The 20,460-nt window shown below is 35.1% G+C and overlaps 1 protein-coding gene across 1 annotated transcript in view; it reads left to right on the top strand.

Annotated features, from left to right (window-relative positions):
* Positions 1 to 9,103: 9,103 nt before the first annotated feature.
* Positions 9,104 to 20,460, top strand: part of CDH19 (cadherin 19) — a 69,303-nt gene continuing 57,946 nt past the window's right edge. The window contains exons 1-2 of the mRNA XM_029922239.1: positions 9,104 to 9,298; positions 12,563 to 12,857. Of these exons, the coding sequence (XP_029778099.1) occupies positions 9,104 to 9,298; positions 12,563 to 12,857 (490 nt within the window). The remainder of the gene's footprint in view (positions 9,299 to 12,562; positions 12,858 to 20,460) is intronic.

Here is a 20,460-nt window from a genome sequence, read left to right on the forward strand (position 1 = left end):
ATCTTTATCATGCACTTATAGCTACTTTTATGCAATTTAAAACACTTACATAACAAAACGTGCCAGACAATATCTAGGCACATGGACTCATTCAATCAAGGTAACTCCCGGAGGCGCTGGCATGGTCCTCATTTTCCAATGAGGCTGGTAGGCACCCAGAAGTCAGACTTCTTTCAAGTCAGACAGCTCGCGGGTGGCCAGGCTGGGGGAGTCATTCAGCCTCTCCTTGGCTTTTCACCCTGCCAACTTGCATGTGGGGAACAGCCCCAGAGGCAGTCAGTAGCGGTCTTTTGATCTTCACTATGGTGCTAAATAAAGTCATGTGACATTGTTTGTTTGTTTGTTTGTTTGTGTGAAGTAGGCTCCACACCCTGCATGGAGCCCATATGGATCTTGAACTCATGGCCCTCAGATAAAGACTTGAACCTCATGAGATCAAGAGTCAGATGCTTAATGGACCTAGCCATCCAGGTGTCTCGGTCTTAAAATGTATTATATAATTATGTGTAGACATGTAATAAATATTAAAATGTGATACACATGAGGAAAATTTTAATCCAACTATAATTCTCCGTGCAGATATGATTTCTATTTGCATTTGAGGGCATAGTCGTTCAGGCTCTCATCACATATTTGTCAACATAAGTTTTTCCTAAATTAATGGAATCATTTTCTTTGTATTTATTTCCTTCACCTATCAAAGCATTACAGCCATACTTCCATATCATTAAATGACTTTACAACACCATATTTAATGGCTGAATAGCATTATGTTAACATGAATTTTGAAATTTGTTTTTATTCACTTGTTTCTTTGTTAACTGTGAGACCAACTTTATGTATCTCTCCAAATGAATAGATTTAGGATATTCAGGGAATTCCCGGTATTTTTAAATTACACAGTGAAACTGAAATCAAGGATAAATATATGTGGTTTTATCTCCTAGAATAATGTAAGTGATACTTTTTTAGATATTAGAAATAAAGTATTACTTTCTTTTTCTTTTCCCTTTGTTGTTCTATGTTATATGTTTTCACAAGAACATTAAGAGAAAAAGAAATTTCACTAAGGAAAATATTTTGTAGGTGTGACTGCAGTCACACACAAAAATAAGTGTAAGAAATAGCATATGGACATGCAATGGCCAAATTAAAATCATTACAAAAATGGCAAAGATATGATTAAGTCCTATGCAGATTAATTGCACTGGCAACATATAATGAAAGATATGACCCAAAAAGAGCTTTAGGCAAATCTTGTGCAGAGGCATGTAGCAATTTAGCCTGGAAATAATGAGAAATCATTATTTTGGTAACTTGTGGAAGGTGGAAAACGCGGGATATCATATTTTTTAAAATGAGAGTTTGCCAGTGAGTATTTCATCAGTTGGCATCTGTCTCTTCTCCGTCTAGAATATTTTCGCATTCAGGCTCAATTTGGTCAATGTTTAGCACTGAGTACAGTGCCCCTTAACCCACAGTCCCCTGCCGTGCTGAGAACAGAGTTCCTAAGAGCAAGCCCAGGGGTGAAGTGCCGCGTGTGTTCCAGGTCACAAGCATCGCACAGAGAGAGAAAGGGAAAGTCTGTAATGCCTGCGAGGACCTGAGAGACTTTTACACAGGCCCTCTGACTTTATATTGTAGAGACTTTATCTGTAGAAAGTTGCTTTTACTTGTTCCTGTTAATACGCAAAATATGTTTAATGAGAGTTTATAAACGGGACAAAGACCCTTTTCCATTCTGTCTACAGAGGAAGAGTTGGCACATCTTTTATTACAAATTTGGTCCAGAAATACCCCTTCTTCTCACTTACTATGCAAGCTATATCCACTTAACATTTCTTTCCGTATTTCCTATTCGCGGTCCTGAGAAAGCCCTTTGAAAGCCTTTATGGATGGTGTCACTCCGTGAAGCTGCCCAGTTTCACTTGATTTGTAAAAAGATCACAAATAGGATTAAGTTTCTATATTTATCCGATCCACATTCTTCTAGCTACAGCTTTTATCTTCTCCCACGCAGACACCAAATCCATCATTCTGACTTATTCCCTTTTTTTGACCTCAACAATCTGTAGAACAAGGAGGTGGAAGGTGTTCTAAAAGGAGATAACAGAAAACATTTTATTATGTCTAGTTTCAAGATGGGTCCAGACGTTAAAATGCGATTTGTAGATTTTTAGTTAATTTAAATAAGGTGAATGATCAGTGACAGATGCCATGCACATTGTTAGGAATCTATGTGTTTTCTTTCTTTCATTCAGTAAAGTACAGTGTATACCTTAAGATTTCATTTCCAGTCTTACCTCTACTGGCAAATAATTATTTGCTACTGGACAGGTCCCTGAAAATGTCTCAATATAAATTTCTTCATATGTGAATATAATGCATTAGAGAAAATACAGTTTCTAAAACTCAAATTATATGATCCTGCTTGGATATAATATGTTGATACTTATTATAATACTGCTATTCAGATTTTAATATTATTTTATTATGTAATTTTGTGTTAATAGCAATTCATTTAATTTGTATACATTATGTGTTTTGAAATAGAGTTCATTCTACTTTTTATTTAATATTTATAAATATGCCTAGGGACTGGAAATGAGATTAAATCTAAACAAATTAACATGAGACACATTATTAGCATTTTTCCATATTGAAATGCAGGTTTTCATCCCCACTTTCACTTGGCTGGAAAATATAACAGGACTGCAGATGTGGGGTGGAAATGCCATTGCTTGTTTCTCTAGGGCCCGTTTCAGACATACTAATTGATAGCATTTTTCCTTATTAGCCCAGACTCTGCCTTGAACACTTCTCAGTCTGGCAATGCTGACAGCTGTCAACACTCTTCAGTCAGAAGTGGACTGTTATTTGGAACAGTTTCTCTTTCCCTGAAATGTATGACCATTATAGAGAATTTGGCATTTAGAAGAATATAAACAAAGCCATAATAATTCATAATTCATACATACCTACTGCTCCCATTTCATTATTGTGTTTTTAAAAGTAGGAGGTTCAAATAAAAGGGTATTCATATCTGTTTTGTTATGATTTAGGAATATAAATAAGATAGTTTAACTTTTAATTTTAAATTTAATTATAAAACATTTTAGTCTTATACTTTATCTGAAAAAAATATAACATAAGGAAGAAAAATCACCCAGATTAATGAGTGTTATTATTTGACATATTTAGTTGAGATTATTTACATGGAGAAAAATGTGACAGAGATTTCTCAACTGCTTTAAACCATTTTCTCTTCCTACTACCATGGTATTAATACCATAGAAAATCTTGTGCACCATTTTTCTTTTCCTAGACGTTACAAAATCTATGTATGACAATAGTCTCTTAGGGCATCATCTTATACTTTTGAAACACTTTAGAAATGGTGTCATACAGAACTCTGATTTTAGCTTTTTTTTTCCATGTATATTTTTTCCTATTAACCCAATTTGTATTTGCCTCACAGTGGACAAAATTGAAAGTTTCTCTATGTATAAAGGAGTAAACAAAAAAGCTACTAGTTTATGCATTAAACTAATTTTTTACTGTTTATTTATTTTTGATGGCAAGAGAGAGACAGAATATGAGTAGGGGAGGGCCTGAGAGAGAGGGAGATATAGAATCTGAAGCACAGAGCTCAACAGGGGGCTTGAATCTATGAGCTGTGAGGTCATGATCTGAGACAGTTGGACACCCAACCCACTAAGTCACCCAGGTGCCTCTAAGCTAATTGTTAAATATAGTAGATTTGGCCAAACTAGTCCTCAAAACAATTGCCCAGATTTCCAATTTCATCAGCATTGTAAAGGAGTCTGTTCTTTGTTCATTTTCATCAGAATCTGATATTAAATTGTTAAATGATTTTTGCCCACCATGTTGATTTAAAAAGTAGAGCATAAACTATCATTTTTGTTTTAATATAAATTTTAAATATAAGCGAAGAATAAAATAATAGCTATGCAATACTCATGACCCAATTTCAAGAATTAATTACCAAGCCTATGCTTGGTTTCACGTGCTCCTAAGAGCTCCTACTGTTTCTGAAATGTTTTTAAAAAATTCTGTATGTCATACTATATCCAGCACCAAAATGCTTCAGTATACATGACCAAAAATAGGGTATGTTTTTATATAACCACAAAGAAACTTTAATAACTAATGAAATTCACAATATTTTCTCTTTATAATCTAAAGATAATTGTATTATCATGAAAGATTTTCACAGATTGATAAAAGTTGTAACTATAAAATAAGTTTGTAGAAAAGGAACAGTAAATGCAGTCTACAGCAGCAGAAGTAAAATAATAAAGACTAGAACAGAAATAAATGATATAAAAACAAATAAAACTATAGAAGAGATCAGTGATAATAGGAGTTAGTTCTTTAAAAGAATTAATAGAATTGATAGCTCCCTTGACAAACTTATCAGTAATAAATGAGAAAGGGCCCAAGTAAAAAGAAACCAAAAAACATGAGTGAGAGAGGAGCGATCACAACAACACAACAGAAAGACAATTGTGAGAATAGTATGCAAAATTATGTGCTAACAAATTGGAAAATCTGGAAGAAATGGATAAATTCCTAAAAATACATAAACGACCAAAACCGAAACAGAAAGAAATAGAAATTTTGAACAGAACAATAACCAGCAATGAAATTGAATCAGTGATCAAAAATCTTCCACCAAACAAAAGTCTAGAACCAGATGCCTTCCAAGGGGACTTCAACCAAACATTTTAAGAATTAGTATCTATTCTTCTCAAACTGTTTCAAAAAATAAAAAATGGAAGGAAAATTTTCAAACTCATTTTATGAGGACAAATTACCCTGCTTCCAAAGCCAGAAGACTCCATGAGAAAGGATTACAGGCCAATACCTCTGATGTACATGGATGCAAAATATCTCAACAAGATACTAGCAAATAGTACCCAACAGTACATTAAAGAGTTATTCACCATTGTCAAGTGGGATTTATTCCTGAGTTGTAAGCATCGTTCAGTATTCACAAATCAATCAGCACAATACATATTAATAAAAGAAAGGGTAAGAACTGTCTGATCTCAATAGATGCAGAAAAAGCACCTGGCAAAGTCCAGCATCCATTTTTAATAAAAACCCTCAACAGAGTAGGGATAGAGGGACCATACTTCAACATCATAGAGGCCATATCCAAAAGACCCAATATATGTCAGACCCACATCGAATAGCATCCTCAATAGGGAAAACTGAGAGCTCTTCCACTGAAGCCAGGAGTAAGACAGGGATGTCCTCTTGCACCAGTGTTATTTAACATAGTCAACAGTCAGACAACTTTCATTATTCTAGACAACATGATACTCTATGTAGAAAATCCAAAAGACTCAACCAAAAAATTGCTAGAGTTTATACAAAAATTTAGTAAAGTCACATGATACAAAATCGGTATTCAGAACTCTGTTGCATTCCTACACACAATAATGAAGCAGCAGAGAGAGAAATCAAGGAATTGATTCCATTTACAATTGTACCAAAAAGCATAAGATACCTAGGAATAAAACTAACCAAAGAAGTAAACGATCTGTACTTTGAAAACTGCAGAACACTTGTGAAAGAAATTGATGACACAAAGAAATGGAAAAACATTCTATGCTTGTGAATTAGAATATTGTTAAAATGTCTATACCACCCAAAACAATCTACACATTCAATGCAATCCTAATCAATATAACACCAGAGCATTTTTCACAGAGAACAATCCTAAAATCTGTACGGAACAACAGAAGACCCCAAATGGCTGTGGTAATATTGAAAAGGAAAGCAAAGCTTGAGGCATCACGATTCCAGACATAACTTGTAGTACAAAGCTGCAGTCATCAAGACAGTATGGTGCTGGCCCAGAGACACATAGGTAAGTGAAACAGAATAGAAAACCTAGAGATGGATCCACAACTATATGGTCAACTAATCTTCCACAAAGCAGGAAAGAATATGCAATTGGAAAAAAGTCTCTCAACAAACGGTGCTGGGAAAACTGTACAGCGACATGCAGAAGAATGAAACTGGACCACTTTATTACACCATACACAGCAATAAATTGAAAATGAATGGAAGACCTAAATGTGAGATGGGAAATCATCAAAATCCTAGAGCAGCAACATCTTTGACCCTGGCCACAGCAACTGCTTACTGGACACTTCTCCAGAAGTAAGGGAAACAAAAGCAAAAATGAACTACTGGAACTTCATCAAGATAAAAAAAACTTCTGTACAGCAAAGGAAACAATCAACAAAACTAAAAGGCAACCTATGGAATGGGGGAAGATATTTACAAATGGCATATCTAAAAAGGGTTAATATCCAAAATTCATAAAAAGCGATACAACTCAATACCCAATAAACAAATAAGCCAGTAAAGAAATGGGCAGAGGACATGAATAGACATTTTTCCAAAGAAGACATCTAGATGGCTCACAGATACCTAAAAAGATGCTCAGTATTGCTCACCATCAGGGAAATACAAATCAAAACCAGGATGAGATACCACCTTACACCCGTCAGAAAGGCTAGAATTAACAATATAGGAAAAAATAAGTGTTGGTAAGGATGTGGGGGAAAGGGGAAGCCTCTTACACTGTTAATGGGAATGCAAATGGGTCAGCCACTCTGGAAAATAGTACAGAGGTTTCCCAGAAAATTAAGTAGAACTATGCTATGATCCAGTTACCAGGTATTTACCCAAAGAATACAAAAATACAGATTCAAACGGGCACATGCACCCCAATGTTTATAGCAACATTATTAACAATAGCCAAATTATGGAAAGAGTCCAAATTTGCATCCACTGACGAACGGATAAAGAAGAGGTGGCATATATATACAGTGGTGTATTAAACCATCAAAAAGAATGAAAGCTTGCCATTTGAAATGGCATGGATGGAGGTAGGCGATATTATCCTAAGTTAGTAAGTCAGTCATAGAAATACAAAATACCATATAATTTCATTCATATGTATAATTTAAGAAACCAAATAGATGAATGTAAGAAAATGAAAAAAAGAGAGAGAGGGAAGGAGGCAGAGAACAAACGCAGGGTAGCTGAAGGAGAGGTAGGCAGGCGGATGGGCTAAATGGTTAATGGTCATTAAGGAGGGCACTTGTGATGAGCACTGGGTGTTATATGTAAGTGACAAATCACTAAATTCTGCTCCTGAAACTAATATTACACTATATGTTAATTAAAATTAGAATAAAATCTTGAAATATTACAAAAAAAACGGGTTTGGTGAAATCAGGTTCTAGATAATGTTCTTTTTTGATACTTAGTGTGTGTTTTAAATATCGTTTAATCTGGTACAGTAAGTTTCCTAGAACCCCTTAATTTTTTTCTAGATGAATGAAAAAATAGCATAAAATTGATATTAATGTATTTACCGACATTACAATTATAACTTCACAAGTTAGTGATACTTTTCCAAATGTATACAAAATAGCATTTTCAATAGGAAACTGCGCTTGTTCTGAATATTTTCATTACTTATGGCTATCAACAATATATTTTAGCAATTTATAAACAACAGACATTATTTGGGTTTCAAATATTCAACATTAGGATGAAATCCATCTTTAATTTTCATATCAATTGAATTTCTTCATAACCTTCATTAAGTAAATATAAAACACAGACTACATCTGTTTGAAGGAAATCAGAGGCACCACAGAATCCCCATTTATGGCAATGTGTTCTTTCTTAATTAATTAGGTGTGTTTTTTTTTTTTAAATAACTCTTTCTAACAAGAGCCAGAGACCTAAACCTCCCAGGGGTTTTTCAAACATATGTGGAGAAGATTCAAGGTGAGATCATACAGGAAACTCCTAACAGAAATATGGATTCTGGATTTTCTGTTGATTATATAATGTTAAACTCCATTGTAGATCTGACAAAAGTATTATTCTTCATGAGTCCCAAAGAAACGAATCCAGTTTGGTTATATGGAGGTGCTATGTCAATGTGGGAAGTGCAAAGCTATTCTATTTCCTATAAGGGTGAGAATTACCAATCATTTCAGAGAGTTGGATGATCAGTATCAGTTTATTTTTCTTTTAATATTTAAACAATAGAAGATATATTTATTTTTTATTATTTTGAGAGAAAAACAGCCCAAGGAGAGCAGGGGCAGAGAGAGAGAAGAAGACGGAAAACCCCAAGCAGGTTCCACTCTTAGTGCAGACCCCCACATGGGGCTCGATCCCATGAACCTGAGAACATGAACTGAGCTGAAACCAAGTCAGATCCTCAACCAACTAGGTCACCCAGTGCCCTAAGAAGTTATCTTTTTTCTCCATCTTCTATATCATAAACAAACAGATATATTTAACCGGACACTATATTTTTGTATTTATTTTCTAAAAATAGTATCATCTCTTTAAGATGAAAAACATTTTCTATCTTTCATAATATAAAATGGTAAATAGCTAGCACAGGTTTTCTATTCACAAAGTGTTTATAACTTCAATACAACTGATTATTAAATCCTCCAGGTTTTAAGCTGAATTGTCATTTTATCTATTTAATACTAGATAAAATGCTATCACTTGGGAAATTGGATAAGAAAACTTATTGCTATTAGAAAGAAGGGAGTAAGATTACATTTCCCCCCTGCCTTGACTTGTTTTAATGGGATAGTTTGAATTTTACTGAGATAGAATGGAAGATGTAAGCAGGTTAAATTAAAGGGAAAAAAATCTAAGTGTCAGCTATCAATCAAGGAGATTGCCAGACCAACTTTTCAACCTTCAGGCAGATTTATGACAACAGCTTAAAATGGACGGTGCTTGAGCAGAAGTTTCTAATTTACACCATTCAAATTATTGCCGCACTATAAAATATAACAATTAAATGTATACTGTTCCATTTTTATGGATGCAAAAGTTATATCCTTTCTTTACCAATTATGTGAGAAAATGTGATTTTAAATGTAATATTTTGATTTGTCTCTTGTTCTTTAGGAATACGTAAGATACCTAACACGTAAAAAGATTATAAAGAACATACAATTTTTGTTTGCAACTACAGTTTCCTCTGAAGAATACCAGTTGGAATCAAAAGAACAGAATGAATTATTGCTTATTGCTGCCTTTTATGTTGGGAATTCCTCTCCTATGCTCTTGCTTTACGGCAACAGAAATCTCTCAAACCAAGAAAGTTAAACACACAGTGCATTCTCATTCGAGAGCAAAGCGTGGTTGGATGTGGAACCAGTTTTTTGTACCAGAGGAGATGAATAAGACTAATTATCACATCGGCCAGGTACTGATTTTATCAGAGTGTTACAGGAAATAACAGTATATGAATCTAAATGGATGGGTTGAAGGTTTAAGGCATTTGATGAATTGTATATTTTCTCAGTAGAACCCTCAGAAAGTTTTAGACATTGACCTATATATTATTTCTGATTTTCAAGCACCTAAAATACCTGCAAAACTTGAGGAAGAAGGAAAGCTCTGATTTTCAGATTTCACTTCTGACTCCCATATGAAAATGGAGCCCTCATTTATCAACATCTGGAAATTTGATGGTGTTATTTTTGGTAATGGATCAAAGCAACCACACTGAGAATAATAACGTTTACCAACAGTAGTTAGCTTGATTTTCTGTTATGCTCAGTAGGTGTTGATTTACCCATCATTAATTTTTCATGAAGCAGATTAATACCAAACTCTTTTACAGTTAAGTAGCTTCAAGAGCATACACACTTCATTTGATTATGAAGTATAAAGAATAATTATTTTTACTTTTTATAAGAATATATATTATTAATTTCCTTAATGAAATAGAACATTCCCTATTTATGTTTTTGTTTTTATTATTATTCAGTACTCTTAACAGAGGTAATTACAATACCGTGTCCTTTTTCTGTAAGGATCTTTCTCTAGATGAATGAACTGAAATAAGTTTAACCGCTAATTAACTGGCACTAAAATTTAATTGGGCCCAAAGGGTGAAGCACTCAAAATTCATTAACTCCCTTTTTCCCGAGCCCCTTCTGGAAAGCCTCCACGTTAGCATAATGTCCAGATTCCAAAGGAGTTCATCTGTCACGTCCAGAGAGTGTATATGTGGATACTCTACCAAAGGCTTAGATTAGGATCTTATGCAAACAAATTTCAAATCTTTGTGTCTATGCATGTATTCTTACTGTGAGTCAGATTTCTCATCTCTTTATTCTCAAAGATGACTACAGCTAAATCACAGGCAGGATGGCGTAAATGAGGTCCATAGTTAAGTGTCTGCTAGTTAACTGAGTCTCTAAGCTGCATTTGCAGTGAACTCCACCGAGCACCATATGCTCTGCCATCACTGAGTGGGGCTGCAGACTAACCCAGACCAGTAACTTCTAGGGAATGAGACTGCAGGGAAGTGCCTCACTTCACTCAGAGCAGGGACTGCCTCCCTGGCTAACTGTCACGTTTTCCAGTTGGTGTTTTTGTGCTCCTGATGCAGCTCCTGTTTCCTCCGTTCACATGATGATGAGTTTTGCCTATTTTTTCATTCTGTAAAAATACTTAGGAAAATATCTGAGCAGATGTTTTCCCTTGAAACGCTATCATTCAACTTAAATAACACACAGATAACTGGTTTAAAAGAAGTAATAGTGAATATTTAGGTCTTGTAACTAAAGATAAAGATAAAAATAAAATGTAGCTGATATGTCCAAGATGACTTTCTTTTTGATCTATTTGTTAACAGAGATTAGGTTTGGAAAGCACAATTAAGTAAAAATTTAATGGCATACTGATTTGCCAAATCAATAGTAATTGCCTAATTGAACAAGAGAGTAGAAAATAGAAAATATCATGACATTAGAATTCATGAAATTGGGTTGTATTTAACTTACGTATTTTGTGACATTAAAAGACAAACATTCAATATATATTCATGTATATTTAAGTAAATATATATTTATTTTTTATTTTTTATTTTTTATTTTTTTTTAAATCTGGGTCCTTGAAAAGACCAAGCTCACCGATAGATGAAAATTATACTGGGCATATACTTGGAATACATTTACTCATTACTAAATTTTACTTATCATCATTCTATTATTGAATCAACTTTTCATATTATATCAAAATTATATTTGAAAATCATAGGCCATACTTAACTTTCCTTTGATAGAATTCTTGGAAATGGCATTTGTTTCCCTTAATGTCTTATTAGTAAGGCACGAAGACTTCCTTTTTATCTTATTGGTAATGAAGAATTATTACTTTTTGAAAGAGCTATAACTCTTCTATTATCTCATTATTTTATTCCCAATCTGTTTCTTTCACTTAATAGCAGTGTTATTCAACACATTATTAAAATTATTATAATTGTTTTAGATATCTTCAGGTACTCTGCCCGCATAGAAAAATATTAATTAGTTCATTGCACCATAAGCTGTCAGAAAAGCTATGAGTTTGTTTAAGATTGTATTTTTTGGTTAGCTTTGTAAATTTTAAGACAAGCTCTTGCTTTGAAGAAGGGTGTATTTGTAAATGATAAATCAAGAAAACCAGGGGCACAAATAATTTGAGGATAACGACATACTCATATTTACTTAAAAATAATTTAGATATGAACAAGCAACCAACCAATGTTACCTATATCCTAATAACTCTTGTTTTTATATATCAAATTTAAAAGTCCATCCACAATATGAATGAACAAATTCACTCTGCTTTTACACATAAAAATAATTAGAGTTCAAAAAGAAAGGATATATTTGAGAATTGAATAGAATATGTTGGGAAGAAAGAGTTAGATGTAATTTGGCAAAACTCAAGGCATAAAATACCGTGTTACCTAGTGGTTGGCAGGAAGGGCTCTGGGGTCAGACAGAACTGTTGCCTAAATCACAAACCTGTACAAAAACCATGACTCTGTGAAAGTTTTAAAATTTGTCAGTCTCTCTTTCTCTGTAGAAATGATCATGTCAATAATATACATCTCATGATAGTGGGAGGATTAATTGGGAAATCAGATACAAAACAGTTTGTACATTTTATAGCATGCTATAAATGCCAAAATGGATGGCTAAGCTCCAACATGCTCCCTTATTTTTTTGGTAATATTTTCAAATTTTCTATGTGTTTTTAACCTAGAGATAGAACATCACTGTTTATCCAGAGTATTATCTGTCTGTTAGTCTCTAAGTCCTAATCTAATACAAATATTTGAGAGCATGGTTTTAGTGACTAAGAATGTAATCATAGAGTAAACATGAACCACCAACTTTGGTGTGCATAATTTATGAAAAGTACTTTGTTTTTCAATTATTAGTTTCTAATTAGAATAATCTATTTAGAGTAATAAGATTTGTGTAGTGATTTGTACTGAAATACCAGACTCCTCTGCTGATGACAGAATTTAAAATTAAAATTAATATTTCACCTGATTTAATATGCTATGGGGAGTTACATGATGTTATTAACATGGGGAAAATTAACAGACATGAAAATAAAATCATTAAAATTGATTTGTCCATTTAAGTATGTCTGGAAACTAAATTATCCCTCTTTGCACTTGCAGCTAAGATCTGATTTAGACAATGGAAACAACTCTTTCCAGTACAGGCTTTTGGGCGCTGGAGCTGAACGCATTTTTGTCATCGATGAGAGAACAGGTGACATATATGCCGTCCAGAAGCTTGATAGAGAGGAACAGTCCCTCTACACTCTAAGGGCCCAGGTAATAGACAGCAGTACTGGAAAGGCTGTGGAACCCGAGTCTGAGTTTGTCATCAGAGTGTCGGATATCAATGACAATGAACCAAAATTCCTAGATGAACCTTATGAGGCCATTGTACCCGAGATGTCTCCAGAAGGTACTGCATATTCATTTACATCAAAGATATATTAACAATTACAGCAGATTGAAAATTTTGAGCTTATGTTTTAGAAGTGAATTAGTACAACACTCGTACTTCCTTCTTTTGAGCTTATGTTTTAGAAGTGAATTAGTACAACACTCGTACTTCCTTCTACAAATATGCTGAGTGAAATATTTTTAAAAATTAGACCATTATTTTAATTTTGTAAACAATGGTACTATATGTTAATTCATTGTCTTGTTAAAGTAGCTCAGTCCTGGGGCACCTGGGTGGCTCTGTTGGTTAAGCATCTAACTTCAGCTCAGGTCATGATCTCACGTTCGTGAGTTCGAGCTTCGCGTCAGGCTCTGTGCTAACAGTTCAGAGTCTGGAGCCTGCTTCAGATTCTGTGTCTCCCTCTCTCTCTCTACCCCTCCCCTGCTCCTACTCTGTCTCTCTCTCTCTTTCAAAATTAAATAAACATAAACAATTTAAAAAATATATCTTAGTCTTCAAGGCAATAGATGAAAGGATTAAATATGTGTTTTTTAGTGACTTATAAAATTCTTTTATTTACTTACTACTTTCTTTGTTATAAGAAGGTATTTTCCAAAACAGGATATAACTTTGTATCTAAAAAAAAGCCATACAAGATCATTTGGAAAGAAACGCATGTATAATAATAGAATCCAATTTATAAGACAAAAGTACTATTTGCTTCAAAATTAGGGAACATAAAGACTAAAAGCAAAACAAAGGGGTCAAACACCTCTGTGCAACTGCATTTATTTTCAAAATTCCTTGCATACCTAATGTTATTTTTATAAATATCTTAAATATAATTCATGTAGAAGCAAGTGCTTTCCATAAGGTATAAGAACTGGCTGCATTAAAAATCAGAAATGTCTTTCTAAAAGAGAGGACATTATGGTGTGGCTGCGCAAAATATGTCCACTCATTCAGTCAGAAAATATTGATAGCATAATACATAGTAAAATTAAGTTCCTAAAATTTACTTAAGTGTAATACATTCTATTCAATAATGGGCATTATAAATTATGCCAACATGTTTTAAAACTGCTTTACGCAAGCATCTGATTGATTAGCTAACAAGTCTAAAAGTGTATATTCTATTGTATATTTTCCTGATTCTTTGTTTTTTAATATTCCAGGAAGCAATTTTAAAGACTTCTTCCAACATGTGCTCAGAACTAGGTCTTTGCAGTGTACACAAATTTATCTGTGAATATATATCAAGACCAATTATTATTAGATGTAAATGACACATAAATATTGTTGTATTTGGTAGCTAGGCAGTGAAACATTTCATCTTCCCACTCCATCCTTCACCTACTCCTGCTCCTCTTTCTTAAACAGTATGCATTATGGACCTAACATTTACTAGAACAATTTTTGAAATATAATTTTGGAGGTAATTGCTAGTATGAAACTTATATTTTAGTTCTAACACAGCAAACAATAACTTTTAAATAAGGTGATATTTGCTTTTGGACATTCTGAAAGTATTAATTATGACTGAAACATGATTAATTGGAGAAACTGGGACATTTTAGGAAATGATATTTGAAGTGGATTACAAAGAATCCAGTTACATCATATTCTAGGAAAAGATTCACTTACAGTAAGAATTTCATATATCAGTATGGGAGTTATTGACCTAGCAAGAGAGTAAGCGTGACAATGGATGAGATCCCCTTGGAGGAGAATGTAGGTAGAGAAGAGAAAGGCGTTCCAGTTGAGCTGTTAAGCAAAAGGTGGTTGACTGGGAAATTAGAATGAAGGAGATTGACCAGCGATGTAGGAAAAAGAGAAAGATATGATAAGAGGTGTCACCAAGGAAGAGATCCTCGAGCTGTGCAGCATGTTGCTGTGAGGTTGAATAAAATCAGTGAAGTGTAGTGACTGTAGTGACGTTTGGTTTGGCCAGTAGAAGGCTCCTAGTGATTTTGGTAAGGAGAACTTGGTTGAATTTATGCAACTGCAGTATTTTGAAAATTATTCTATTGGGTGAGTGAATGGAGAAGAGGAAGTTAGAGTGAATTTAGCCCACTTTAAAAGATGTTATGCTACAGGGAGAAAATAAAGATGTGAGGCACTAGGTAGAGGAAGAGGAAGGTAGAGAGAATTTTGTTGTTGTTACTTATTATTTAATAATTTATTAAGATGGGAACTCTAATATTATAGTGATATACTGTAGGGAATGATCCAAAAGAAGAGAATTTTTGGAGCAGAATAAGGGGGCTATATCTGCTAGAAAACTATTTTCTCTCTCTCTTTTTCATGTTTATTTATTTATTTACTTAGAGAGAGAGTGCACGAGGGAGGGGCACAGAGGGAGGGAGGGAGGGAGGGAGAGAGAGAGAGAGAGGGAGAGGGAGGGAGAGAGAGAGGGAGAGAGAGAATATCCCACCTGAGCTATCAGCACAACACCTGATGCAGGGCTTTATCCCATGGACCATGGCACCAAGCCCCATCATCCATCATGCCTGAGAAAAGAGTTATTTACTGGAATTGGCCATGAAATGTCCCACTAGGATGGGTAAATTACTTCACATCTCTGGTTGAACGGAAGCTATTTGATCCTCACTGGGATCACATTGTCCTGCTGCAAGCTGGACCTGTTGAAATCGAATATCCCTGGAATGGAACACATACCAGTAAAAGAAAGGGAAAGGTTAGGGTCCTGATCTGGCATCTCCTACCCCCAGTTCCTCTCCTTACACCAACAGTGCTGCCTCTGCCTCGCTGACAAGTTATGCACAGCCGGGTCAAGTTCCTAAAGCTACCCACCTCATTCTCAAGGCCAGGTGGGCATGTTGTTTCCTACTAGTGCAATCATTTGGCTGCCTTGTTTGTTTCCTCCATTGGCCTCAGGGACATTGTGACACATAGAAGCCCTTACTAAATTCCCCCAGCCAGCCTTGAATGATAGCCAAAATAGTCTGTCTGCCCTTATTGAATACCAAAATGTCTCTGATGATAAAAGCTTCCCACCACCCTACCCCCCCTCCAAGTAAACAGCCTTGAACACTTATAGCCTCACAAAGAGGCAGCTGTGCCATTGTTCAAACAAATGTCAGGCGCCTCTGTTAATGTGTCATATTTATTAAATTACATGAAAATATACATGTTCTGGGGCGCCTGGGGGGCTCCGTCGGTTAAGCGTCCGGCTTCGGCTCAGGTCATGATCTCACAGTTCGTGGGTTCGAGCCCCGCGTTGGGCTCTGTGCTGAGCGCTAGCTCAGAGCCTGGAGCCTGCTTCCGGTTCTGTGTCTCCCTCTCTCTCTGACCCTTCCCTGTTCATTCTGTCTCTCTCTCTGTCTCTCAAAATAAATAAAAAGCAAAAAAAAATTAAAGAAAAAAAAGAAAAGAAAATATACGTGTTCTGACATCCGGATCAGAGGACTTAGTAAATCAGTGGTTCAAGTCATGGGATTCTTGTTGGTAAAAGTTGTTACTCATTTGGGAATTATTGTCTTAATCTGTGTTTGTATTACCTGCCTTCTGGGCAGCCAGCTGCCCAATGAGCCACCTCCAGGCTAGTGAAGCCACTTGCTGATGACTGAGGACACACTGTGGAAGAGGGGATTGTGTAAGATTGTCAGAACTGGTCACGAGGTGATGGAAAGTTGAGGGAGGTCATTGAGAGGATGTGACTGTCATTTGACTTGCATGTCGGACATGGGAAATTGGACGTTCCTCAGCCCCATCCCCTCCCCAACGTCCTTGAAATATGAGTTTCACTAGTGTTCTCCTCTCCCAGAAGCTGCCTCAGGAACCCAGCCGTGAGGCAGGAATGTTGAGACTTTCTGGAGGTTATATATGACTGAAGGTACATATGACTGACTGGGGCCTTTATGAATTCCACGAGTTGGTGGGCAGGTCCAGAAAGCTACGTGTCTTGATGACACCTAAAACAAGCCTCATGAATAAGTTCTCTTGCTCAATACAACTTCTGCCTACAATCTGGAGTGGCCTGCCTCTTGTTTGGTCTCCTCCTGTCCTTGTGCAGGGGCTGGTTTCTGGTTATAGCTAGGAAGATCTGGAAGAGTTTGTGAACTAATAGTGATCACATCTCCAAATCCATCCAGGATAGCTCTGCTTAATCCTACTTTTTTTCCTGACATTTTGTCTGGAAAGCACTTTTCCCTTGATTTTTCTTTTGATTATTGTTAGAGGTAAACTATAGTAAGCCAGAGTGAATTTGGGAGACATCAACTTTGTATTTGTACCTCTTACATGGAGTGTGACAAATAGTGTACAAGACATATGGCCAGCGAATAAAATGTCTTGTTTTAAGACATAATTAAGTCTGAAAGAAGGCTAGTGATAATCCAGGACACTATTCATATAAACACATTTAAGCTAACAAACTGATTAAATAATGTAAAGACATGTGAAAAATAGCTGGTGATTTATTTAATGTGAAAATCTGTATAAAGCATTTTTCATTAATGTACATATATACATCATTTGTCCATTAGGAATAACTTTATACTTTATATAAAGTGTGTGTGTATATATATACATATACTTTAAAGAAACTTTAATTTAAATATTTTTAATGTTTATTTATTTTAAAGAGGGAGAAAGACAGAAATCAAGCAGGGAAGGGGCAGAGAGAGAGGGAGACCCAGAATCTGAAGCAGCCTCCAGGCTCTGAGCTGTCAGCACAGAGAGATCAGGACTAGAGTTGATTGGACTTAACCAACTGAGCTACCCAGGCTCCCCAAGAAAATTTAATTTTTGATCCATTAGTGTAGTCAAACCAAGTTTGTCAGGTTTTAGTGAGAGCAGAATAAAATGTTAATGAAAGGAATGAAGAGGCTAAACAGGTTCATTCGTATGTATGGTATGTGCCATACTTCTTGCATTGATCAATAATGCACTGTCAACAATACTACTTTATTGAATGCAATTTCAGTCAGGTAAGAGCAACCAATGCAGGCTGGGGAAAACGCACAAATGAGTACGTCTAATAAAAACAGGGATTTGTGCAGGTTATGAATCACCCAGTCCTAATTAAGAAATGTTGGCTTTCGTTTTCTTTTTTCCCTGATACTATTCAAAATAATGACTATCTTTATGGAAGTGTCATTATTCTGTTATATTTGTATCATTTACCTTTCACATTTATATCTATAATTGACTTTAAACCAATTTTTGTGAATGGTGTAAAGCTGGTGTCAAATTCTAATTCAAAAGAGAAATGACTGATGGATGTATAAATGGATGGAGATATCCAAATGGCACTGCAGCATTTGTTGAAATGACTCTCCAGTGCTCAACTATGGTGTCATTGCATGAATGAGCTCTCCATAAATGTATGTTGTTTCTGAATCTCTACTCAGTATTGTTATCTTTTGTTGCTCCAGTGGCCATAGTTAAGTCATAAGCCCCGCTCTCTGTTAGTGCAAGCCTTCCAGATGCTCTTTGTCAAAGGTGTCTTGGTCTTGCTTGATCGTTTGCATTTCCATGAATATTTCAAGTCATGTTTTTAATTAGGCCAGTAATACAACTTGCTATGATATTGATTAGGATAGCATTTACACTATGGATCTACTTACTGATATTTCTATACAGTTATTTCATAAAGCTAGTTAAAACTTTTTGCCCGTTTTTGATCATTAATTTCTGTGTACTTTCCTTGTAGAGGTCTTTAATCATTTTTGTTTAGATATTCCTGAGTATATTTATTTCTTATATATTATATATTTAATTGAAATATTTTATAGATACTTATTTCTGGTATAAATAAAAAGTGAACTTGGGTGCATCTTTGTGTTCCTGTGGCCTTGCTAATTTTTATGATTTAATAGTCTGTAAGGTTTTATATGTACATTCTGCTTGCTTTTCTAACAAAAATATTGCTGCCTTTGAATTATTATTGTAATTAAAAATTTTTTAATGTTTATTCAATTTTGAGAGACAGAGAGAGACAGAGTGCATGAGGCTGAGGGGCAGTGAGGGAGGGAGACAGAATCTGAAGCAGGCTCCAGGCTCTGAGCTGTCAGCCAGAGCCTGACGCGGGGCTCAAACTATCGAACCAGGAGATCGTGACCTGAGCCGAAGTCAGACGCTTAACTGACTGAGCCACCCAGGTGCCCCGTCATCATTTTTAATCATTCATTTCTGTATACAGGGCATCACCTCATTTCATTGTCTAGGAAGTTTACTGCAATGCTGCCAAAAATAACAGTGATAATAAACTTCTTGCTTTTTAACTACTTCAGAAGGAAAAGTTTTAATATTTTACAAATAAATATGATTGCTGTCAAAGTTAAAAAATGCCCTCTATCAAATTTAAGACATCGTCTTTTTCTCCTAATTCCCTGAGTTTTTATTGCAAATGGAAATGGAATATTTTCAGATGTGTTTTATTTATCTAATGAGAATTTTTGTTTTATGTTTTTTAAGCCTAAATCTGCAATTTATACAGGTTCATTTTCTAATGAAAATATCCTTTAAGTTTTGTAATGAAAAATTCAAAATGACTTCTCCTATGAAAATGGACATTTTTAAACAGTTCCATAAGTCTGCTGACTTGGGTCTATCCTAATTATGTTCTTATCCAGATTGGTTCCCGTTATATTTTAGAATCAACTTCAGTTTATAGTGATGGGTGGGTTGTGGGTAGGAAATGGGATGCCCAGGAGGCTGGAGCCACGGTCCTCAGAAAACTGACCATGATTCTTGCAGTAAACAATAATCATGTCATAAAAGCAGTGATTATGTCAGCCTGGCAGGGCTGTTGTATGTGAAAAGAACATCTCAGTGCTGCTCATTTTGATTCAAATGTGAGTAATGCAGCTCTGAGATTACTGACAGATAAAGGAAGGGTTACATATGTTTGTATAACAGGGAGTAGAAATTAATCAGTTATTTATTTCAACCACCAAGTGTCCCTTTACCTATATTTAACTGATAGCAGAAGGAGGAGGGGACAGGTGGAATTTGGAACAATTATTGATTTTTTTAAATTGAAACACACATTATTGGTCTTATAGTGATTTTTAAATTTTAATTTTGTGTATAATATATAGCTAATTCCTAACTGCAAGTGAACATACACATGGATTCTCTTATAAGTGACAAGAAAAACATAAATGGAAAACATATATATAAAAAATCATATCAAAAGTTTTTTTAATTTTTTGACTATGATGTTTATTATTACAGTTTATGTTACTTGATTATTGAGGATTTCCACAGTATTTAAATTTTTGATTAGGAAAATATGTAAGCTTTTCTGTTTTGGCTTTTTTTTAACGTTTTATTTTTTTTTCAGTTGTAAATTTTTATTTATTTATTTATTTATTATTTTTTAACAGTTTATTTTCAATTTGGTTTCCATATAACACCAGTGCTTCTCCCCACAAGTGCCCCCACAATGACCATCACCCCCTTCCCTCCCTTCCCCTCTCCCTTCAGTCCATGGTTCCTTTTCAGTAGTCAGTACTCTCCCATGATCTGTGTCCCTCGCTCTCCCCAGCTCTCTTTTCCCCTTTCCCTTCTCATGGTCCTCTGTTAGGTTTCTTCTGTTAGACCTATGAGTGCAAACATATGGTATCTATCCTTCTTTGCCTGACTTATTTCA

Source organism: Suricata suricatta, chromosome 14 (genome assembly GCF_006229205.1).
Source record: "Suricata suricatta isolate VVHF042 chromosome 14, meerkat_22Aug2017_6uvM2_HiC, whole genome shotgun sequence".
NCBI classification, from domain to species: domain Eukaryota; kingdom Metazoa; phylum Chordata; class Mammalia; order Carnivora; family Herpestidae; genus Suricata; species Suricata suricatta.